Source organism: Neomonachus schauinslandi, chromosome 6, assembly GCF_002201575.2.
Source record: "Neomonachus schauinslandi chromosome 6, ASM220157v2, whole genome shotgun sequence".
Lineage (NCBI taxonomy): Eukaryota > Metazoa > Chordata > Mammalia > Carnivora > Phocidae > Neomonachus > Neomonachus schauinslandi.
Genome location: NC_058408.1, coordinates 79,802,089 through 79,827,851, shown reverse-complemented (window position 1 = coordinate 79,827,851; position 25,763 = coordinate 79,802,089). Strand labels below are relative to the sequence as shown.

Below are 25,763 nucleotides of genomic sequence, written 5' to 3'. Positions count from 1 at the left end.
ATACAGACGTTTGGAGGAAGATCCATGGAGGTTACAAGTCCCTTGCATAATGGTGTCTATGAATAGCATGTGCACTTCCAGTTCAGGTCGAGTCTCATCAATGAGTGTAAGAATAATGCGGCAGCTAAGGTCAGGAAAAAAAAATACCAAGACCAAGAAATTCTGCATTGGTCCCTGTGATTGCCACACATTTTCCATATGCTGCCCCCTATTTTCATTATCTGTATGTAGAGATGTTTCTTGGTAAATCGTATTACCAAGAGAAATTTGTAGTGGCTTTTTAAGGAAATGATCTGTTACAGTTTTATACCAAATTTGCCTTCCAACATACTTGATGTAAGCTCATATTAAAATTTGTTTGCTTTTCTTGAAAACACTGTGCATGTGAGTGGGGTCCAATGGCCTGGAAACATAAAAAGGGAAAAAAGAACTTGTGAGGTTTTTTTAGTATTTTAGTTTTCTAAAGAACAGAATTATTTTATCCTTAGAAAATTGGGAGTTTAATTTATTAGTACATACTAGAATACAGTATATGATTTTATCTGCAAATGTTGACATAATTAAAAATATGGATAACTACACAGGAACTTTTTTCTTTCATGAAAAGTAACTTCCAAATGTCCGTTCAATATTCTGTATGCCTTATAGTAATTCAGGGAAGGTTGCAACCATGACTTAAGGAAGTAATGGATCAGTGTGCCGTTACTTGAGGAAATATTACATCTGAAAATTTGACTTCTTTTTTTACTATTGCAATATTTAGAATTTTTTTTTAAGTAGACTCCACACCCACTGTGGGGCTCAAACTCATAACATTGAGATCAAGCATCGCATGCTTTACCGACAGCCAGTCAGGTGCCCCTGGGCTATTTTCTTAATTGCAGTAACCGCCTCTAAGTATCATAAAATCTGATCATATTTTTTTCCTCAAAAAGCGGTTTGCTCTCCTATCTCCCCAAAATCATTGTTACTAAGTAACAGACATGAGAGTTTTTTATCGTTCACCATAGAGATGTTTCTCATTCAGGTTCCTGTCCACCCCCAACTTGAATGTATTAGAAGCAAACTTTTTCCTCTTCAGAGGATTTCGTACATGCAGCATGCTCCATATACTATTATGAATGTCTGATTTTTAAACTATTAGTGCATTTTTCAGCGAGGTGTTTGAATGTATTGCATGATGTGTGTGTGTGTGTGTGTGTGTGTGTGTGTGTGAGCACCCATGCAAGTTGCATTTTGAATTGGAGGCTGTCACTGCTAGAGACATGACAGTTGCTTGGAGCAGACTAGGTTGTTAGGGGTGTGCATGGGTGTGTAAGTTGGGGGGGGGAGATGGAACAACAAAGTATTGCCTATTCAGAAGCTTAAGCTTAATCCAGCTTTTGAAAGATTTAGCAAGAGATACAGTTCACCTGTATGTCCTGCAATCAATAGAAACATCTTAGTCCATTGTTTCTTGATGCCAGTCTAATCTTCAGTAGATGATCTGGCTGTGTGTTTATTGGCACCCTTGAAAGCTTATTTGAATTATTTTTATAGTTCTTGTTTGTTCATATCAAATCATGGTTAAGCTGATATTAAACTTCTATTATTTATACGGTCGTTCCCATCTCCTGAAAGGAAAACAGATGAGAACTAATATTTAACCAGGACCTGTTGATTCTGTGCCTACTTTTGGAGGCAGAATGGAAAGAACAGGGGCTGTAGCATTGGGCAGCTCTGGAATTCTTCCATTTGTTAGTTGTTTGACTTTGGTCAATGTCACTTAAATGTTGTCTTCTGTCTAACCCAGATCTTAGCTGAGCTGACAGTTTATCCTTTGACATATCAACTCAGTGGACCTTTGTCCTCATGCCCTGTGATTTTCTAAGGACTTATGTTCTCATGGCTGTCCTGGCTCCAGGCCCCTTGGTCTGAGGTTTTGTATTCCTGGCATTTTCCATCCATGTGCATCTTATTTTTACATATACATATGCCGCCCCCCCCCCCTTTGCACCACACTGATCCTTGATGTTGGACTTGGCCCTTTTCTTTTTCCTCAAAACTTAAACACAACATTTGTATGTGTAGCACATTATGATGAAGGTGTGAGATATTAGCAGAGCTTTGCTCTTAGCCATCCTGTCTGGGAAATTAGTCAATGGTTACCCTTCTCTGCTATTTATCTCTTTACCTTGTTGCTTTCTCTCTCCTTCTCACCTTCTGGCTGCTTCTTCCTTCTTCTCCCTCACCCCCCAAATGTCTATTCATTTCTTGGGCAGAACAGTTCAGGTCTCTTTTATTGACTTTTTCCCATCCATGACCTCAAGTTCATCTCAGATTCCACTGCCAAACCACCAAGAGGCTGGGAGGCTTTCCCCTGCACAGAGGTCCCTCCTGAACCCGGGGCTAACGGGGGAAGCACTGCCCACCCCTGCAATGTTACTGAGGTTTGACAACCAGTCTCTCCAGTGGGGGCCCTTGTGCTTTCCCTTTCTCCAGTCTGGTTCCATGGGATGGTGGCTGATCCATGTGTATGGAAACACTTCATAAAATGTGAGCCTGGGTAAGAAAGACCGTATGGTTACCATCATCCCTGTTAACTTTAATTACAGATGTTATGGGACGTCCTCCCTCCTCTTTCAGTTTCCCACCCGTTGATCCCTAGGATCTCTTTACCTTCACAGCTGCTAGAGCGGAAGTGTGTAGTGGCACCGGGGAGCGGTTCCGAATCTTCCGTGCTGAGAAGACCTACGCTGTCAAGGCAGGAAGGTGGTATTTTGAGTTCGAGGCGGTCACTGCGGGCGACATGAGGGTTGGCTGGAGCAGGCCAGGCTGTCAGCCTGATCAAGAGCTTGGCTCTGACGAACGTGCCTTTGCTTTTGATGGCTTCAAGGTGAGTAGACTTTGCTGAGCACCAGATGCTGAAGTTTGTAGGCTCCTGATTTTGTAGGCTGCTGTCTCCCGGGGCATGTACGTCTGTGTGTGCCTCCATCGCTGTCACTCCTTTGGGGAGGGCAGCAACATTAGGATGTTCTGGAGCACAAACCTGGAAAAAAAGGCTCCTGGTCCTTGTGATCTCAAGACATTCCCCTCCACACAACCCCCCCCCCCCCAGTGAAATTCAAGAAGTAAAACATTGCTTCTCTGTTGTTATCAAAAAAATGAATCATCTTTGTCAGGAGTGTTAAAAATGCATATGCTAATTAAAAATGCATACGCTTTGACGCAGCAATTCCATAGAAGGAATTTATCCTCAAGCAATAGTGGTAGGTGTACACATTTAATAGCCATGAGAATGCTTAAGACAGTGTTGTTTAAAATCACAAAAAGTTTTCATTTTCTGATTGACTTATTTTGCTCAGCATAACACCCTCCAGTTCTATCCATGTCATTGCAAATGGCAAGATCTCATTCCTTTTGATGGCTGCATAATATTCCATTGTATATATTATTAGTAATTTTTCTTATGGTGGATGGAAGCTGGTCAGGTGCTTGTTCATTATTTACTTAGGCATTATATAAATGTTTAAAAGTTATTTTATGTGTAAAAATATGTTAAAATAAAAAATATGTATATATGAACCTATCTACAGTAGGATAATGATAGCCATTTTTGATTGATAAAATTGTATTTTATTCCTTTATCTTATTTTCTTATTTTCTTTGTGAATTTGCATTCTTTCTCATATGAAGGGAAAAGTTATTTTTAATTAAAAAAGGAAAATCAGAATAAATAAGCAATCATGAAGAGATTTGACATTTATACATATCTCATGTACTGAGGTATGCATGTGTGAGAAAGCATTTCTAGGCTAGAAGTTAATATTGTGTCTTCTGGAACAACTGACCCACTTTGTTTTGAAACACCACATTTCCTGAACGTGTTTTTTACTTCATATAGAAAATTTAACATCTTTGGATACCTAAGTCACTGGAATAGATTTTTAAAAAGTACAATGTATTGTGCTTGGGAATAATCATATCACTGCTTTGCATTGGTGACTCTCCCCCCTTACATACCAATTCACAGTGGAGGCAGTTCTTATGAGGAAAAATGAAAAGATTTATCTGACAAAATAATATAACTTATTTTGTACCCATAAATCAGTGGACTATACTTAGAGATTCAAAAGTCACATTATCAAAACTATGTTTGAGATGTATTTATGTGATTTCACCTATGTATACAAGACATTGTTGGCGTGTGTATTTAATTTTTGACTCATTATTTCAGTAAATATCTTTTAGGTTTGATTTGAAGCTTTTTTGGTTTTAGTATATACTGAAATGTTTCAAGATTCCTGTTCTGTTAATGTATCCGTGGCATTGGTTCCAACGAATGGAATTGTATTTTGAAATAGATGAAAATTAGAATGTCATTTCCAATGATAAGTTCTCAGCTTCATTCTCTACTCACAGTTCTTTGTATTTTGGGAAATAGAGAAAAACAACCCATATCCTGGGAAACATTCGTTTTAGTGCAAAAAATTCATTTCTAAAGACTTAGAGGGTTTTGTTTTTTTAATAGAATGTATGTTGGGTTAGATTTTTAAATTAATCGTTTCTCAAAATCATGAAATAGCATTTGGGTCTTTCCTCAAGATTCAATAACAGACAATGTTAGTATGAGAGATTCAGAATTCCCAGACACCTCCACGTCAGCTAGGGCATCACGCCACACTGATGCGTGCGGTAGGACTCAGTCCTTCCTCCTGCTGTGTTCGCAGAAGAAGCTGCTGTGAGTCATGCCAGCAGTGGTGGGTTGGTGGGTGGGTCCTCTTCTCCTGGCTTTTCCTGTGACAAGTGACTCTTCTGTCCCTAGGCCCAGCGGTGGCACCAGGGTAATGAGCACTATGGGCGCTCTTGGCAAGCAGGCGATGTGGTGGGGTGCATGGTTGACATGACAGAGCACACCATGATGTTCACGCTGAATGGCGAAATCCTTCTTGATGATTCGGGCTCAGAACTGGCGTTCAAGGACTTTGATGTTGGTGACGGTAAGTGTTCTGCATTTGGTGTTGCTTTCAGGTCTGCAGCAGGAATGGGCGAGTGTTTGCTCTCATGCTTCATAACCAGCCATCCTTGAGGGTGAACGAGAAGACGAGTTGCAGCTGTAAGTTGCAAGGTTGCCATATGGCTCATTTGATCAGACCCCCTTGAAATTACTTTAGCAGAAACACCACCTCTACTACTTAGCTAGGATTTCAATAAGGTAGAAATGGCTTTTATGCATGTGAATAAGAAAATAAATGGCAGGCAAAAGGATAGTTTTCCACAAACATGAAATTTTCACTTAGAACTTCCCTATATAATCAGCCGCTGATGGCTTCTTTCTGTTCATTCATTTCACAAAAATGTAATGAGGGCCCACCACAGGCCAGGCCCTCTGCTGGATGCTGAGATGACAGAGATTAATAAAACATTGTCCTATTTTTGGGTAGATTACAGTATACCCAGGGACGTCAATACTGGAATGCTTTCTATTTAGTAGAGAAACTCTAAATTGTAAAGAAGCACGACGCAGGGCTCTGAGATGACCTTGAGCAAGGTTGTAAAGGGAAGTTGAAAGCCCTTCATGAAACAAGTGAAAAATGCAAGAGCATTTATTCATCAGAGCCGCACTTCCAGGAAGGTGGCCACTGGCCACGTGGGGTTATTTGAATTCACATTAGTTGAAATGAAATACTGCTAAAATTGAGTTTCCTAGCGGCACTTGTTCCATTTCAAGTACGTAGTGCCCTCCTGTGGCTAATGGTGGCCCTCTTGAACAGCACAGACGGAGAACACTTACAGCATCACAGGAAGTTGTATTCGATGGTGTTGCTCTAGAGCATGAAAACAAGAGAGTACAAAAATACAGTACAAAGAATTAGTAAAATATTATATAAATATCTCATCTTAAAATGAACTAACACATTTTTTTTTCAAAATGGCTTTTGGAGGGGTACTTGGGTGGCTCAGTTGGTTAAGCGACCAACTCTTGATTTTGATTGGCTCAGGTCGTGGTCCTGGGGTCCATGAAGCCCCACGAGCCCCAGGTACACGTCATTCATGTCGGTTCCTTGCTCAGCAGGGAGTCTGCTTCTCCCCTCTTTATGCCCCTCCCCCTGCTCATGCGTGCTCTCTCTCTTTCTCAAATGGATGAATAAAATCTTAAAAAAAAAAAAATCACTGATCCTCAAAAAGTTAGCCCCCTCATTATTTGTGTTAAGTTCTATATTCATTCATTCAATAAGCTTGTAAACAGGTATGACCATCATTTCTCAAATGCAGATTTGCAAAAGTGATAGGAATTCTACATTTTTTTAAAGGATTGTATTTATCTGAGACCGAGAGAGAGCATGAGTAGGGGTGTAGGGGAGAGGGAGAAGCAGACTCCCCAGTAAGCAGGGAACTTGATATGGGGCTCTATCCCAGGACCCCGAGATCATGACCTGAGCCGAAGGCAGCCACTTAACTGACTGAGCCACCCAGGCACCCCAGAATTCTACATTTTTATAACTTAATTTCTGTTTTGCACACCCGTATCTCTGGGTGGTAAAACTGGCCCTCTACCAACCGATCACTGGTCTCCCTTTCTGTGGGATTGTCTTTATGAGTGTTAATGTATTGGGGGAAGGTGGGAGAGGGACTTTTTCTGTGGGTTCTGTCTATATTGATAGATGTGACCTGAGCTTTTATTTTTTTAATTGGTTGTTATTTAAAAATTGTTGTATACTGTGCCTTCCTTCATTGGAAGGAAATGACTGTGTGAGTTCTGTTTGCTTAATTTATGCCATGTAGATTCAGAGAATGATGTTAGAATTATAAACAGCGTGGAATGCCCATCCATACTATTTAAGCACATGACAAATGTTAATGCTTGCAGCGCCGTTGCAAAGAGCAGTCAGTCACATCGTGGAGGTGAAATAGACTCGGAGCGAGTCTGTCTGGTACAGTCTTCTTATAAACAACGTTTTTGACTTTACACTTCACAGAATTTTTAAGATTTAAAAAAATGACTTGAAGCTTATTTTGGTACCCCTATTATAGAGTTAATATAGCATTCTGATGAATTGCCTGAAAATTTTATGGTACATATTATTGGGCTTTTGTTGGAGGTGCTGGGGAGGTATCTTTTTGGTCTCCAAGGCAGGTTATTATTTTTACATAGCCATGATCATTCGCAATTAACTTTATAGAGGCCACTCATAATTCTAAATCTTCTTCCGTAAAATGGAGTTTATCCAGGCCTGTGACTTGAAAATGCTTTTTGGAGTGGAATTTTCCATTTCCCTCTCAATTAACTTTACACAGCTTACTGAAAAATAAGAAATTCGATGGGCCTGCTGTGGGTGTAACTAATGGGAGGCCTTGAGACGGGCTCCTGAGTTTCCCTGTCACCGCTGAGTGACAGCGCTCGAGACCACGGGGCACAGGAGAGCAAGTATGAAAAGCCACGGGGTGCACTGTTGTTGCTAAAGTACCGCAAAGGCTATCCTTGGAGCCAGTCTGCTCGGAGGGACGGAGAAGAGGGACTTGAGCACGTGGAATGCAGCCTCACGCATTCCTCTTCATCAGGACTCACTTAGATGTGTATGTAATTCTCCCAGCCCATATGCACTTAACTAATCAGGAGTCATTTGTATCACAAACCATGTTGCCTATAGTGGTTGACATTCTCATACCGTTATCCACAGAGTTCTCATAGCCAATCAAGCTATGACCCCTGTCCCTTAGCAAGAACCTGAAGGGAGTTCTGACTTAACCTAGTGTATCTTAGTAAAGCCAGAGATGATTATCCCAAATCAAATTTGGGACTAAAGCTTTTTTTTTTTTTTTGAAAGTAATCATTTTTATATGGAGCACTTCTTGATACACTTCCTCAAGAGCCCAGTGGAGGTGATTCTTACCATGTTAGGTGGGGGGACAAGAGCAGGGCTAGTAGAGATTGGAGATATATATATCTCCATGGAGATTATATATATATATATATATAGATGTATATATATATATATATATCCATTGATCTTACCACATAGTTCTTTTGATTGCTTTAATAACCAGTGTATATATGTTTGAGTTCACTGTCTCTGTAGCAATAAGGAAGAATTATGATGATGGTAAAACATGCCAAATCAAGCATGGCACAGATATAAAGATATGTAGATGTAAGAAGAAGTTAAATATAGAACACTTACAAAATCTTTAGTACTTTAGCAACTATGGTACAGTCCTGTGCTAAGAAATCTGTTGTAAAAAAAGTTTGTTGTAGTAAATTCTTTTTCAAACTTGTGATAGGACAAGAAACAAAATTGGAAGTGATGAGAATTGGAATAAAGGGAACAACAAATCTATCATTATTTGCAGATAATGTAATTATTTGCAGAGAAAACTGTAAAGAATCTATAGATGTTACTAGGAATAATTGAAGCATTTAGCAAGTTAGCATGTCTATGCTAGATGCAACCCTGAAACTAAATTAAGGAGAAGATAGCCTTCACAGTAACATCAGGTACTTGCAGTAACTAGTTATCACTCTAACAGAAGGTGTAGAATGCCTTTACAGAGAAAATCATTAAACTTTATTGAGAGAATAACTTTATTAAGAGATTCATCATATATGGTCAGCTGATCTTTGACAAGGATACCAAGAATACATATGGGAAATGGATAGTCTGTTTAATAACTAGTATTGGGAAAACTGGATATCCACATGTAAAAAAAGCAATTGGACCCTTTATCTAATTTTGGACCATACACAATGTTTTTGTGACTATACAAAAAAATCAACTCAAAGTGGACTAAAGATTTCATAAGACCTGAAGGTAAAATTATGAGGAGAAACATAGGGGAAAAGCTATTTGACAGTTGCCTTAGCAATGATTTTTTGGATGACACCAAAAGTAGTCAAAAAAAGGAAAAATGGATAAGCAAAATTACATCAAATTAAAAACCTTTTGCACAAGAAAGGATGCCATCAACACAATGAAAAGGCAACCTGTTTGTGGATCACCACATCAAAAACTAATGATGTATTGTATGGTGACTAACACAACATAATAAAATTAAAAAGAAAAGAAAAGAGGGGCGCCTGGGTGGCTCAGATGGTTAAGCGTCTGCCTTCGGCTCAGGTCATGATCCCAGGGTCCTGGGATCGAGTCCCACATCGGGCTCATGACTCAGCGGGGAGTCTGCTTCTTCCTCTCCCTCTGCCTCTCCCACTGCTCATGCACTCTCTCTCTCTCTCTGTATCTCTGTGTCTCAAATGAATAAATAAAATCTTTAAAAAAAAAAAAAAGAAAAGAAAAGGCAACCTGTGGAATGGAAAAAAATATTTGCAAGCCATATATCTGATAAAGGGTAATTTTCAAAATATATTTGCAACTCGTTGGCAAAAACAACAACAAATAACCTATTTTAAAAAAATGGACAAAGGAACTGAATAGATTTTTCTCCAAAGAAGACCTACAAGTGGCCAACAGTTATATGGAAAGGTGCTCAACATCACTAATCACCGGGGAAATGCAAATCAGCACTATAATGAGATATCACTTTACACCTGTCAGATGGCTATGATCAAAAAAAAAAAAAAAGAAAAGAAAGATAGGAAGTGTTGATGAGGGTGTGGAGAAAAGGAAACCCTCATACACTGTTGGTGGGAATGTTAACTGGTACGTTGCAGGATTATTCATAATAAGGAAACAACCTAAGTGTCTTTTGACAGATGAATGAATAAAGAAAATGAGAAATATACATACAATGGAATATTACTCAGCCTTAAAAAAAGAAGTGGATTTTGCCATTTGTGACAACATGGATAGCTGGAGGACATTATACTAAGTGAAATAAGCCAGATACAGAAGGACAAATACTAAGTACTACACGGTACACATAGATGATGAATCTAAAATAGCTGTAGAAGTAGAGAGTTGAATGGTGGCTGCCAGAGGCTGAGGAAAGTGAGAAATAGAGAAGTATTAATCAAAGAGTACAAATATTCAGTTATACAGGATGAGTAAGTCCTAGAGAGCTCCTGCCTTTAGTTAATTATAGGCCTGAATTACAATGCCTAAAATTTTGCAAAGAAGGTAGATGTTAAGTGTTCTTATTTTACACCCCCCCACACACATATTAATAATAATGATGGTGATAAAAATAAGAGGGCAGGGGTAAGCTTTTGGAGATAACTGATACGTTCATGGTGTAGATTGTGATGATTTCATGGGTGTATGCTTATCTCTAAACTCATCAAGTTGTGCACACTAAGTATGCACAGACTTTGATATGTCAATCATAATTTAATAAAATAGTTTAAAAAAGATTTATTACTCAATAAATGAGAGCTCTATTATGTTCAGAGAGAAAACAATAGCTTTAAGATATTAATTCTTCCAAAACTGATGTATAGATTCAATCCAAACATTGTGCTTTGTCCATTAAAGTCTCAAGAAGTTTCTCATGGGGCTTGATATAATGTTTCCAAAAAGTATATAAAAGAGTAAAACACTAAAATCTCTAGATTACTTATGATAAAGAAGAGCAAGGATAGGGTATATGTTCTGTTGTATTTATTTTGAAGGATAAAATAAATAAGGATTTTTTTAAGATTGATTTATTTTAGAGAGAGAGCGTGCACATGCGTGTGCATGCATGCAGGGGGCTGGAGGGGCAGACGGAGAGAGAGAGAGAGAGGATCTTAAGCAGATTCTGTGCTGAGCACAGAGCGGGATGCAGGGTTCGATTTCACGACCCTGAGATCGTGGCCTGCACTGAAACCAAGAGTCGGATCCTTAACCGACTGAGCCACCCAGGCACCCTGATAAGGATTTATTCTAAAGCTATAATCATTAAGAGAGAGTAGTATTCATGCAGAGATAGGCAAATGAATCAATAGGATAAAGTAGAGAGGATAGAATAACCCATCAGCCCACGTATGGAACCTTATAATATGATGGGTGGCATTGTCAGGGTGGTGGGGAAAGGGAGTTTGGGATAAATGGGATTTGAATGAAAAGATGAGATTGGATTATTTCCTCACACCGTATATGTGACAGCCAGCTCCAAATGGACTGAGGTCTTAAATGTCAAAAATAAAACTTGGCAGTTCTTGGTAGGAAATACAGGTAAATCTTTTTAGACGATGGGGTAGGAAACTTTTATTTTAGAGTAGAACAAACAAATGTAAACAAAACCCAGTGACTATAAAAGACTGGTAAATCCATCTACACAAACTTAAGAACTTTCATTTAAAGAACAACCAGGGGCGCCTGGGTGGCTCAGTCGTCAAGCGTCTGCCTTCGGCTCAGGTCGTGATCCCAGGACCCTGGGATCGAGCCCCACATCGGGCTCCCTGCTCCGCGGGGAAGCCTGCTTCTCCCTCTCCTACTCCCCCTGCTTGTGTTCCCTCTCTCGCTATGTCTCTCTCTGTCAAATAAATAAATAAAATCTTTAAAAAAATAAAAATAAAAAAAATAAAGAACAACCAAAAAAACCTTAAAGGGAATGAAGAAAACAATTTGTTAGTAGGGTCAGGGAACCCAAATGCAATGTAAACAACTGAAAAAAATGTTAGTATTAAGAAAAACATAACTGAAATCACTAAGAAAAAGGAAGAAAAGCCATGAGTAGACATCTCATAGAAGAAATTCAGATGGACAATAAACATTTGAGGAACTATTTGTTATAGTTAATGATCAGGGAAATGTAAACCATGATTAGATGCTATTTTAGATCCATTCTGTTGGCAAAAATTTTTTAGAGATTGGGCAATACCAAGCATTGGCTTTCCATAGGACCCCTTTCCATTGCTCTTAGGAGTGCACATGGTGCTCTCACTTAAAAAACAAAACAAAACAAAAAACCCACTTTGACAGTATCTCTGAAAGTTGAATATTTACCTCCCAATGGCCCAGAAATTCTATCCCACTTCCCCAATGACCTTTCTATATCTTGACAGCAGGAGACATGAACAAGAATGTGCATAGGAACACTGCTTATGGTAGCCAAAGCCAGGAAGCCATCCAATGCACACCTGCAGGAGAGTGGATGAATAAACTGGGAAGCTGCAGAGACAGGTGGAATAGGAATATTTCAAGGAGAGAAGTAAGTCCTGAAAGATAACTATGGTAGGCAAAGACAGTGCCCCAAAAAGATGTCCATGTCCTACTCCCTAAAACCAGTCAATACATTACCTTACGTAGCAAAGGGATTTTGCAGATGTGATTAAGATAAGGATCTTGAGTTTGGAAGATTCTCCTGGATTTTCTGGGTGGTTCCAGTGTAATCACAAAGGTCCTTTTAAGAGAGAGGCTGGCTGAATAATATTCCATTATATATATGGACCACATCTTCTTTATCCATTCATCGGCTCTTTCCAGAGTTTGGCTATTGCAGACATTGCTGCTATGAACATTGGGTGTATATGGCCCTTCTTTTCACTACATCTGTGTCTTTGGGGTAAATACCCAGGAGTGCAATTACTGGGTCATAGGGTAGCTCTATTTTTAAATTTTTGAGGAACCTCCACACTGTTTTCCAAAGTGGCTGTACCAACTTGCATTCCCACCAACAGGGTAAGAGGAAAACAATGGATCGTGGATCACCACATCAAAAACTAATGATGTATTGTATGGTGACTAACATAACATAATAAAATTTAAAAAAAAAAGAGAGGCTGGAGTTAGCTGGAGGGGGGCACAACAGAGAGAAGGAGAGATTTGAAGATGCTGGTTCTGAAGGAGTAAGGAGTCAGGGAAGGTAGGAAGCCTCTAGAAGCTGGAAAGGGCAGGGACCAGACTCTTCCAGAGTCCAGAGTCCCTAGAAGGAACACAAGCCCTGTGGACACCTTGTAGACCAGTAAAATCCATTTTGGACTTCTGACCTTCAGAAATAACAAGCTAATAAATTGGTTTTGTCTTAAGCCACTAAATTTGTGGTGTTTTGTTACAAAAGCAATAGGAAATGAATACAAGAATCACACAGGATGTTACTATTTTTGTAAAAGTTACATACAACCAAAACTTTCACAGTATATTTTATTTTATTATTATTTTTAAAGATTTTGTTCATTTATTTGAGAGAGACTCAGAGCCAGAGAGGGAGAGAGAGAGCGCACACACAGAGGGAGAGGGAGAGAGAGAAGCAGGCAGCCAGCTGAGCAGGAAGCCCAATGCGGGACTCGATCCCAGGACCCTGAGATCATGACCTGAGCAGAAGGCAGACACTTAACCGACTGAGCCACCCAGGTGCCCCCAAAGTATATTTTAAAAGTACATATAAAGAAAGTAAGAGAGTGCTGATTTCAGGATTTGGGGCAATGTTTTTTTTCAGGTGGAGGGAGGCAGGGAGATAGGAAAATCAGCATAATATGGTTAGATGTATGCTATCATTAAGGCTCTAGGTTTTCCTTTGGGTGGTGGGTTAGCAAATGCTTACTGCAGTATCTAAAAAGTTCCAACTAAAGAACGAAGCAAAATCAGGTCATGGTGAGAGTGTGTCAGGAACAACAGTTTGTAATTAATCCACCTTCCCCTCTGTGCACTTGAGATTCTTAAAGAAGGAATAAGATTCATGAGCATGTCTGTAGAGCTTTGGGGAATAATCTAGTAGAGAGGGAGAAATTGATGGTAAAAGTCTGAGAGATGATATTAACGGAAGTTCCTGATAAGGTGAAGCGGGTGTGATCTCCAGCACAAATAATCAAGATTTTTCCTCTTACAGCAGAGAAAGTAAGGGTCTGGGTATAAGGAATGGTAATGGTCTGTGTCTTATGAGCACAGTGCCTCACGTTTGCAGGTGAGCCCTCCAAGCAAAATGAATGGTGTCGTATTTCCCACAGTCCCAGATTTCTTTGCTTTTTTCCATCTCCCTCAACTCTCTAATATTTGGTCGTCTTGTGTCCTACCTCTTACCTTGGTGCCTCTTGTTGCTTCCTTCTCTGGAATCCTATCTCTGGGGAGAGGTCTCCCGTCCACATTCCAACACAGGTCTCCACAGAGAAAACGTTTCTTTTTTTTTTTTTTTTAAAGATTTTATTTATTTATTTGACAGAGAGAGAGATAGCGAGAGCAGGAACACAAGCAGGGGGAGTGGGAGAGGGAGAAGCAGGCTCCCGCCGAGGAGGGAGCCCGATGTGGGACTCAATATCAGGACCCGGGGATCATGACCTGAGCCGAAGGCAGACGCTTAACAGACTGAGCCACCCAGGCGCCCGAGAAAACTTTTCAAAAGATTCCTGAACAGGAATTCTAATGATGTGTCACCCCTTTGGGGGAGGTTTATCTCACTGAAATTCTGCAGTTTTGGTGAGGTAGTGGGAATGGGGTGTTCCTCCCCTGTCCTCCATTCTTAGGGTCAATCTGAGGCCACCTCAGGGAGGGAAGAGCCCTTCATTGAATGCTCAAAGCTGCTTCAGGACTCAGGGAGAAATGACATTTTCTTTGGTGAGCTTTTGGGGTGGTGTTATCTCTTGCTTTTTGGTACCATCAGAATGGCAAACTCTCAAAGCCTGAGATTTGGTTTATTAGCCTAGAGAAAAGAAGCCAGGAAGACTAGACAGTGGCTTTTTCTCTAGGTCTCTGGAGAAGCTGAAGGAAATCTTGTGGTTCATGCATGATGTAACTCAGTACCCCGATTTAAAAACAGAATCTTAGTCCCAAAAACCAGCTCATAGCTAATGGTACTTTTTATTAGTCCTGTGCCCTCTTCTCTGCCTTATGAGGATAATTTATTACTTAAAAGCACACTCATAGGGCAAATTTCCATAGATCAAAACTAATTATCGCTAATTTCAATTGGAATAATATGGATGCATCCCTGAGCCTCCCAATTGAACCTCATTTATAGTAAAGCAATATCAAATCCCCCTAAAATTCTATGAGTAGTAAACATAGTTATACACTAACTTAAAAGGCATTGCCTCCTTTCTTTGTTCTTTAGTTTGGTTGTTGACCAGCTTTACTCAGTCACTTTCTTAATTGTCACATACTAGAAATTTCAGATTCCTTTGCAAAATATAGTTATAAAGAAAAATATAAATGTAAGAAAAGCAAAACAAAATAGCAAAAATAAAGAAAAAAGGAAACAAAGTCAAAGAAACAGTGGTGAAACATGCAAACAGTATGACATTTCCCTGACACACTGATGGTGTACAGAATTTTCTCTAATACATAACTCATGTCCCACACTTACTTGAAAGGAGAACCTATATAATATGAGCCAATTCTTACTACCATAAAGATGAATGCATGTCTTAACTTCTGCTGGGGCTTGCTACCTCCTGAAGCGTATGAAAAATCAGCTAGGCTTACTTAAAAAAAATAAGAAGAAATGCCTTGTGTGAGTATTAAATGAAATTCTTCCTAGAGTTCAGATTCTTCTGATCCAGGGGTTCCTTCGGGGTTCCATGAGGCCCAGCAAGCATGGCTTCAGAGAAGATGTGTCTGCTGGTGAATACAGCATTCTGAATTCAACCACGTCTCGATCCCACCGGTTATGGCCTGAATTGTACACCCCACCCAGATTCATATGTTGAAGCCCTAACCCCCTAATGTGAGTGTATTTGGGCCTTTAAAGAAATCATTAAGGTTAGATGAGTTCATAAGGGTCAGGCCCTAATCGGGGATGACTGGTCCTTATAAGAAGATGAAAAGACACCAGGGGTGCCCATGCACAGAGGAAAGGCCATGGGAAGGCAGCCATCCCCAAGCCATGAGAGAGGCTTCCAGAGAAACCAAACCATGGACACCCTGATCTTGGACTTTCTGTCTTCAGAAATGTGAGAAGAAATTTCTGTTGTTTAACCCACCTAGTCTGTTGGATTTTGTTATATGGCAGCCCGAGGAAACTGATAAACTGCCCCCCTCCGCACATGTCCCCTGCTAACCGAGTAGCACTCATGATTTATGTGTGGAGCCTTCTGTCACCAGTGGTTTGAAGAGCTAATCATACCCTTGATTTAAAGCAAGGAAGAGAGTTGTTTAAAATCTTGCCATATGGTGAAAGAACAGTTATTTTGTCTGGAGATTACCTGCCTTTGACAGAGTCAGCTGTAGGTACATTATCTTGTGTTGTATAAAGGCCTCCTCACTCTGGAGCTTTTTCAACCTCCTCGGCTCTTCTGTAAGTAAAGATCAGCTCAGGGCCCTCAGGTTCTACATCTGTAATGATTATAATCAAATCCAAAACTGATGCTTATGATGCTCTATCTGCCACCTGGAAGGACAGCGAGCAAAACTGAATTCCCGGGGCTTAGACCGCATGGAATTCCTTCCCCCGGGAGCAAAAAAACAGAAGAATATTGTTGTAATTAAAGTAATGGCGTAGCTTTAGACTGAAAAGCTCTCTAAGGAAAAAGGGAAGCATAACCTTCCATTACTGATTTTATCATGCTACCTTTAAAAAAGAAAGAAGGAAACAAACAAGAGCATGGAACCGGCAGACTAATATATTCTTCTTATGCTCCTTGAAATATTGCAACAGTTTAACCACTTCGTGGATACAGATTTAGAAGGTTTTCAACATGACATAAAGTTAAGAGTAGCAGAAGGACGGACAGTCCCAGATCCCCGCCTTCTAGCTCAACCAGGACATCTGTCCTTCCTGTCACAAGTGTCACTACGAAACCTGCCATTGATACAGACCTCAGATGCACGTCTGTATCCCACCTGGGACAGTAGCTTATTAAGGATATCTCTAATTAAAAATTAGCACTTGCTGAGAGAAGAAGTCAAGACTGAGTCACTGCAGTGGGGCCATCCAAACAGCCCCCATATGTGTTGGGACACTGGATATTTTGAGTGACGATAAAGGCAGTTAGTTATAAAGTGATAGACAGATTCTAGAGTCTGAAAATGTTGGGAACTGGCATAATCCGTTTCATAGTTTCGTCTAGAATCAGAAAAGAGAGATTCTAGAAATTCTTTGGACTTCTCCAGGAATAAAACTCTTAAATATGTAGGACTTTAACAAATGAGGGGAACTTTTATTTTGATAATTTAAAGTTAAATTTCAGATGATCTGGTTTCTGTCTTTTGAGTTCATGTGTATATTTTCTACACATGTTATTTGGGGAAATTCTTTGTGAAATGATCGATGAGTTCAGTGAAAACCAAACCCTGCTTAGCTTAAACTGACCAGTTAATTGACATTTACATTGTGTATGTTGATGAAAAGAGGACACTTAATAGTATTCAGGAGCAAAAATAAAATTGCCTACTGATCTTGATTATCTGAAGTGAACCCAGAGCCAGGAGGAAAGTATAGGGATGTCCCTATTTGTGCCCAAATTGGTAATACAAAGTCCTTGCCCTAAAGATACACTTGAAACATAATAAATTCCAAAAGTCCTTACTCAGTGTATTTGTTAAGTCATTTTCTAAGCCAAAGTGGAATAGAAGCAGCAGATTTCATGTCTGAAGTTCTGGGTTTTAGGCCCAATTCTGAAAATAATAATTCTTGTATGGCTTTGGGCAAATAGCCTCTCTGTTTTTATTTCCTTAAAATAAAAAGCTCTAACTGGAGATGATCTCTTTATGCCCCTTCCAGTTCTAAAGATCCCAGAAATCTAAGGCAAGTATGTCTTATTTCTGTTTTACCCTCCTTCTTGCATTCTTGATTCAAAGTCTTGCTTCCTATTTAACCAGCTACAGGACCTTAGACAAATGATTTAACATCTTATTTGTTTCCTCATCTTGAAAAATGAGGTTAATAATTTATAATAAATGGCAAAGTGCCTGTATATTATCTGGCACATACTAAGCCACTATTAAGTGTTATTCTTCCTTCTGATCAAATAATTCAAATGTACATTTTAGTCTAATACTGCCCATTTTTACTGCTTCCGGCCATTTGGTTTGGGTTATAAATGTGGATTCGTATCTGCAGTTCAGAAATTTCGAAGTCTGAAACCGTATGTTCTTACAACAAGCTGGTATGCTTGTGATCTGCTTTATCTTCTTTCATTTTAGCCCCCGCCACAGATTTCATGCCCGCATCACACCCCCACATCCTGTGACTGCCAATTCCTTTGCTGGACTTGCACGCTTGTCGCACACCCCTCTGCTCCGGAACAGGGAGGCTCATCAACGGAGAAAGTTAAAATTTGCTGAAGCCATCTGTCTTTTGTTGGAGGAAGCAGTTTAACCATACGTTGTAGCTACTGTTTTAACAGATTTACAAATGGCTAGGGTGGGTCTGGCTCAGTCCCAAGAAACCAATTGGACTCATGTGTACTAAATTTAAGATCCACTGCCAGGAAGAAAACTTCCCTTAGCTATCACCAGGCTTTGTTATTTGCAGGGTGTCAGTTCAGGTAACTAGAATGGAAGATGGAGAACGCAAAGCACAGGAAGGTAGGACCAAAATTTTACTTATGCCGAGGTATGTGCCTGAATTTGTGGAAATCTGTTTTCTCATGTTGGGAGTATTTGTGTGTTCAGCTTATTTTGAACTAATAAAGAGTGGAACCTCAGTTATCCTGTTTTGCTATGGGCAGTTATTAAGAGTGTCATTTATCAACCCATCTTGTTTAATTTATGGCAAACATTCAGTAAGTCTTGATAGCATTTATCATTTCCTGACATTATATTTTATATATGTGTATATAACTATGTTTATTTACTTAGTATGCCTACCCAAAGGTGAGCTCCAGAAAGGGACTCTTTTCCATTCTGTTCACAGCTGTATCTCTAGCCAAGAACAGTGCTTGGCACATGGTAGGTGTTCATTAAATACTTACTGAATGGTGGGACCTGATACTGTATGGAGACAATGTTGAATAGTAACTTACAGCAGGGGTTGGCATACCAAGCCCTGAAGCAGATCCAGCTTGCCACCTGTTTTTGTAAATAAAATTGTATTGGAATACAGTCACATTCATTTAATTATATGGCCCCTTTTGCACTTCAACTCAGGTTTGAGTAGTTTTGCCAGACTGTATGGCCCACGAAACCTAAAATCTCTCCTCTCTGGTTATGTAGGGCCTTACTTAAAGCATGGACCTTAGGATCTGGCAGGCCTGGGTTTCTTCTCTGGTCACTTAGTTGTGAGCAAGTGATTTAAGCTAAAAGGTTTGTTGCCTTGTCAGGAAAGTGATAATAATGATTCCTATCTCAACTGATGGTTGTTAACGTTCAGTGAGAGGAGCATCAGATAAAAACACTCAGGGACCATTAGCTACTACTAGGGAGCCTCGTGTGATGGGCATGTCATCCACTGTCTGCACCTTTATTTGCTAGGCACTTTGCCAAGTACTGGCCAAATGCAAGTGCCTGAGGCCTGGCCCTTCTGTCATGTGACTGAAAAGCACCTGTTGTTTCCCTCCACTCTCTTCCCTGATGTCATGGCCATCCGTTTGCTCCTGCTGTGCATACGCTAATTTAAAAACATGCAATTTTTAGAAATACTGGTTGTCTTATTATCACAGAAGTTTTAGGAAAACTGCATCTTCAGGGGCGCCTGGGTGGTTCAGTTGGTTAAGTGCCTGACTCTTGATTTTGCCTCGGGTCATGATCTCAGGGTCTTGAGATGGAGCTTTTCATCCGGCTCCTTGCTGGGCATAGAGCCTGCTTAAGATTCTCTCTCTCCCTCCACCCCTCCCCACCTCCCACAACTAACACTCTCTCTCTTTCTCCTCCCCTCTACAAACAAAACAAAACAGATAAAACTGCATCTTCAGAAGTCACAGTATGATTTAACTTTTATTAAGTTCTTCATCTAAATTAAAGAGAGAAAAAAAACCATGTGCCAGTTTCTACGTATGGATATACTTTCATGAATACATTCCTTGAAAGGGGCCTAAAACAGGAAAAGCAGTAAAAATACCATGTATAAGTGTGTATCTGCTGTAAACTAATGAAAAATTACATCTATTTATTTATCAAGAAGTAATAAATTCTGGTTGAATATTTGGAAAATACGAAGGAGTATAATGAAAATGGCTAAAAACTGTAGAGGTTCCCTTTACCCAGAGAGAAATTTGACTTCAATGTATTTTTCTTCCATTTAAAGCATGGAGATGTAAAAATAATTTCTCCAGCCACCTTTTTAACTTAATATTATAAATGTTGTTCCACAATATAAAAACATTTTAAACTTAACTTTTGATTTTTTTAACCAACTTTATATTTTGAGAAATAACCTTTCAGAAAAGTGCAAGAATAGTGCAGTGAACACCTGTTTACCCTTAGCTGGAATCACCACTTGTTTTTATTTTGTTATATTGGTTTTCTCTCTGCCTGCAGTTACATTCTGATGAGTCCTAAACATGATTTTTAATGCCTGCACATACTCAGTTTTGTGCATATATCATAATTGTCCATTTCTTTTATTGTGGATATTTACTTTTACCTCCCCCCCCCAATTTTTAAATTTTGTTCACTAAGCATCCATGTTTTGAGCACTATCCACAGAGGATTTCATTTTTAAAACTGTAATCCTGTGGGGTAGATGTTACAGAAGAAAGGATTAAAGCTTAGAGAATTTAAGGACTTTGTCAAAGGTCAAATAGCTGAGACTTGGTGGAAGGAGATTTTCATGCAGGTCTCTCAGATGCGAAGCTCTGTGTTCTTAGTCATTTCGTAGGACCTATGCCCATCTGCCCTCTCAGATGATAACTCCTCTGACAACCTGCCTGAATTTCATCGCTCTACCCTTCCTCTGCTCTTAGCACCCCATCTCCGGAGATGGCTCAGGAGGTAGAACTTCTATGCCTGTCTTCCCACCTCAGTAGACTGTGAGAACCTTTGGGCTGATGTCTGTGTGTTAGTCAACTATTATTCCCAGTTTCCGGCCACGGCAGCAGCTCCTAAGTATTTTTTGCATAAGGAAGTGATTGAAAGTGTCTTAATGCATATTATTAAATTTCTCTTCATAATTCCTGTACTAATTCAATTTTATTGGCAAGATTTCTGGTACTGAACGCACTGCACACCCAGCAGCGTAGAGAGCTTGAGCTTCAAGAGGCTGAACTTGACTATTTTTTTATACCCACACTACTCTTACACGTTTCTCTATGAGAAAGATGTAGGTATACTCCGGTTCTCCAATTTAGTCAATGAATACTTTATTTTTTACAAAGGCTATCACTTGTTTTCATAGTAAAATACATATTCAGTGAAGACAGTTTGTGAAATTGAGAAGCAGAAAAAGAAAGAACAAAGAGTTTTAAAAAATCCCACCATTCTGTAACTTTTTTTTCATTCTGTAACTTTTTTTTTCATTGTCACTTTTTTAATTAAAAAAAATTTCTAATGCTTTCCCAGGTTTAAAAATAAATCATATGCTGTATCTTTCTTTCATAAAATATTTATTATGAATATTTTTTCTATATATTAATGAACCTTTGAAAACCAGATTCAAAGACTAAATAGTATTACATCTCAAGGAAAAAACATACATTTATTGTGCAATCAATATTCTCTGATCATAAATGCAGCCATAGCGAACAGTTTGGGACATGAATCTATGTGGGCAACCCAAGTTACTTTTTTTTTTTAAATAAAAATATCTCAACATACAGAAAAGTTCAGGTATTAGTATGAAAAACACCCAAAGATCTATACAGGTATTTATAGCTTCGCTTATAGGGTAGGGATTCCTTCTACACATAAAGTGACTAGCAAGAAATAAGTCTTTACAATCTGAGATGTTTCTCTCTTGGTATCCCCTAGTTTATGTCAAATGGGTGTTCGATTTGCCAGTTTGTGCAAATGTGGCTCAGGCTGTCTCAGGTCTATTGTATTTATCCAGTCCTTTCCTTCGATTCCTTTGGGGACACTTATTTCAAACAATTTCCCTTGACTGATGCTTCAAGAGCTGTCACAGCTGCAGACACAGCTGTGGGTTTTAGTTTTAACTAGAAACTCATCATCCACGCTTCCTTGCACACAGCTGGGTGTGTTCTTGCTTCCTGGTCGGTAACACTATTCTACAACCATTTATTTGCATATATAGCGTGATGAATACAAATTGAGTGAGATCGTTATGAATTATAGGTTGCAGTTTTTACTGTCTCATGCTATTTTGAGGGTTATATATTGCTTTTATTGCCACTAATTTCAACAAGGGAAGAAGTATAAATCATAATGGTACACAGTCAATTGCTAGTTCTTTTCTTAGGATTCACTGCTTTTTTGATCGGTAAATTAGGTCCTCTGCTCCGTAGTCTGTTTTCCAATACTGACCTTGTTTATGGTACTGACTACTTGAATTTCTATGTGAAAAATTCTAGAAGGAAATGAAGAGTACCTAAACATCCCTCCACATACCCTCCACACTGAAAAATTTCATCTCAGCCCCTTGCTAAAGACAATTGATTCCAAAGAATTCAAAGAAACAATGAACAGAATTGATGTACTTTCCCCTTTTTATTCAGTAGTGGAAAGATTTACTAAACCTGCCACACATTAGATTAGCTGATGAAGTATTTTGATATTTGCCCCTACTGCATATAGCTATTGCTTTTGATTTAGTTTCTTGTCTACTTTTAACTTATACTTTGATTTCATCTCTTAATTATTTAGGTCAGATGTGAATTGCCTTACTTAACCTGTAATGGCAGTGACATCAAAGGGAAAGGGACAGATGGGAGGAGTTTCAGTGGGATTTTAGCAACTACTTCTGAATATTCATTTATTTATATATTTTTTTTACGTGTTTTCTACACTTAGTTCTAGTGTACCCCAGATAAAGGCACAATTTTCCTCAAAACTCAAAAGCAGCTATAAGTGAATGAAAACTTTTAAAGATGTTGCCTTTAATCTTTTTTCCTTGAGTTATATGTGAAGAAATCTGTGGCTCAGGCTGTGCTCAGTACTTGCATGTTTCAAATGCTTGTTCTAGATGGAAGAGCAACCCACTTTGGCATTTACTTTTCTTACCTTCCCTCTATGAGGGAGTCCCATGCATTCCTGAGCTAAGAGGCTGTGGGTTGAGGAGATCCTTCTATTATTGTCCACCCTAAGATCCCTGGAGGACCGGGGGCTGCTGAGCACTTATCTCTTTTTACAGAAGTCCAGGGTGAAAGAAGGGTCTTATCTAGGGGCCACATTTAGTAAATTATGATCAAACTCTGGTTTTCTGACCCTTACATTTAATACTTAGCATCAGTGGTCTGTTTTCTCCAAATATTGTTTTACCTTATGCCACTGTCTCTCCCAAAGACAGGAGTAATGGAGCAGTGCTTTTGGAAATTCCATACAAACAGGCTGTCATACGAATGATACTGAACATTTGATTTTTTTTTTTTTTCTTCCCAGGATTCATTCCTGTCTGTAGTCTTGGAGTGGCTCAAGTGGGCAGGATGAACTTTGGAAAGGATGTCAGCACCTTGAAATATTTCACCATCTGTGGCTTACAAGAGGGCTATGAGCCATTTGCTGTTAACACAAACAGGGATATTACCATGTGGCTAAGCAAGAGGCTTCCTCAGTTTCTCCAGGTCCCACCAAATCATGAGCATATCGAGGTTTGCTTTTTCTTTAAAATTCAGACCATTGTTGGTGGGGGAGATGAACCATGAGAGACGATGGACTCTGAAAAACAAACTGAGGGTTCTAGAGGGGAGGGGGGTGGGAGGATGGGTTAGCCTGGTGGTGGGTACTGAGGAGGGCACGTTCTGCATGGAGCACTGGGTGTTATGCACAAACAATGAATCATGGAACACTACATCAAAAACTAATGATGTAATGTATGGTGATTAACATAACATAATAATAAAAAAAAAATTCAGACCATTGCCAAAAACAAGGGATGAATGTCTTTATGCATGGGAATTCCCCCTTGGACAATTATTGCCACTTACTTAAAAAGGTGGCCCTAAAGTGCTACATAGTAGTGGAATCTGAGCACAGCATTAGATTCTGATGTTAAGTACTTTATGAGTACCTGATTAGACTGATTAACAATAATCAATTCTCTTTTTATATAGTCAACACCAGGCTCAATAGGAATAAATATAATTGTAACATGGACTTCCCAAACTGTCCTTGGAATCAGAAGCAGAGCTATGAGTCTGTAATACAGGACTCCCTGTGTTTAATCTTGTCATTTGCAAAATTATGCCACGCGTGGCCGTGTTCAGGGTTTGAAAGATGTGATATCTGTTAGCGATCTTTAGAATCAGGAGGTCGACGGTGTTGATTCACATCTGAGCTCTCGCTTCTTCATTTGCTAGGTGACCAGAATAGACGGCACCATAGACAGTTCTCCATGTTTGAAGGTGACTCAGAAGTCCTTTGGTTCTCAGAAGAGCAGCACCGATATCATGTTCTATCGCCTGAGCATGCCTATCGAGTGCGCAGAAGTCTTCTCCAAGACGGTGACAGGAGGACTCCCAGGCACCGGCCTCTTTGGGCCCAAGAATGATCTTGAGGACTATGATGCAGATTCTGACTTTGAGGTTCTAATGAAGACCGCTCATGGCCATCTGGTGCCAGATCGAGTTGACAAAGACAAGGAAGCCACAAAACCAGAATTTAATAACCACAAAGATTATGCTCAGGAAAAGCCCTCTCGTCTGAAACAAAGGTCATTGATCCATGCAACATGATTTTAAATGTGTAGTTATTATGTGGGGAGGGGTATACAGGAGAGAGCAAGGGATTTCCCAGTGTCAACTTCTTCTTCCTCCTCCTCTATGTATAAAGGATTCAACAGGGGACAAGAAAGCAACCTGTTTGCCATCTCGTTTGTTACCACAGACATAATCTATCCCAAGTTACTTATTTAAGGCACTTCTTTATTGTGGTAAGAAACGCACAACAAAATTTGCCATTTTATCCATTTTTTTTAAGTGTACAGTTGAGTAGCGTGAAGTAGATTCACATTGTTGTGAGACAGGTCTCCAGAAATTTTTCATCCTGCAAAATTGAAACTCTGTACCCATTAAACAACTCTCCTTTTCCACCTCCCCGCCAGCCTGTGGTCATCACTGTTCCACTTTTTATTTCTATGAATCTGACCACTTTATGAAGTGGAATCATACTGTATTTTTTTTTTTTCTGTGTGCGATTGACTTAACTCAGCGTAATGTCCTCATGGTTCATCCATGTTGCTGCATGTGTCAGAACTTCCTTCCTTTATAAGGCTGAATATTACCCCATTGAGTACAGACACATTTTGTTTATCCATCCATCCATTGATGGACTTTGGATTGAGTCTACCTCTTGGCTATTGCAAATAATGCTGATAGGAACATGCATGTGTGAATATATTTTCAAGGCCCTACTTTAAATTATTCTGGATATACTCCCAGAAGTGGAATTGGGGCTAGTTCTGTTTTTAAGTTTTTGAGGAACCTTCATACTATTTTCCATAGCAGTTGCACCATTTTATATTCCCGCCAACAGTGCACAAGGGTTCCAATTTCTGCACATTCTTAGCAACCCCTGTTACTTTCCGATTTTTTGATAATGGCCATCCTAATGGCTGTGAAGTGACATCTCTGCGGTGGTTTTGATTTGCATTTCCCTGATGATTAATGGTGTTGAATATCTTTTCATGTGCTTATAGGCCATTTGTGGATCATCTTTGGAGAAATGTCTTTTCAGGTTCTTTGCCCCCCTTTTTTTTGTTGGGTTATTTGCTTCTTTGTTGTTGAGTTATAGGAGTTCTTTATATATTCTGGATATTAACCCCTTATCAGATATATAATTTATAAGTATTTTCTCCTAAGAGTTAGTTTTTTAAAAAAATTTTTTATTCTTATGTTAATCCCCATACATTACATCATTAGTTTTTGATGTAGTGTTCCATGATTCATTGTTATTGTATAACACCCAGTGCTCCATGCAGAACGTGCC

The 25,763-nt window shown here is 39.3% G+C and overlaps 1 protein-coding gene across 1 annotated transcript in view; it reads left to right on the top strand.

Moving 5' to 3' along the window:
* The window catches only part of RYR2 (ryanodine receptor 2), a 547,432-nt gene that overhangs the window by 283,630 nt on the left and 238,039 nt on the right, over positions 1-25,763 (top strand). Inside the window, exons 28-31 of the mRNA XM_021696142.1 lie at positions 2,667-2,875; positions 4,805-4,979; positions 23,220-23,428; positions 24,137-24,489. Of these exons, the coding sequence (XP_021551817.1) occupies positions 2,667-2,875; positions 4,805-4,979; positions 23,220-23,428; positions 24,137-24,489 (946 nt within the window). The remainder of the gene's footprint in view (positions 1-2,666; positions 2,876-4,804; positions 4,980-23,219; positions 23,429-24,136; positions 24,490-25,763) is intronic.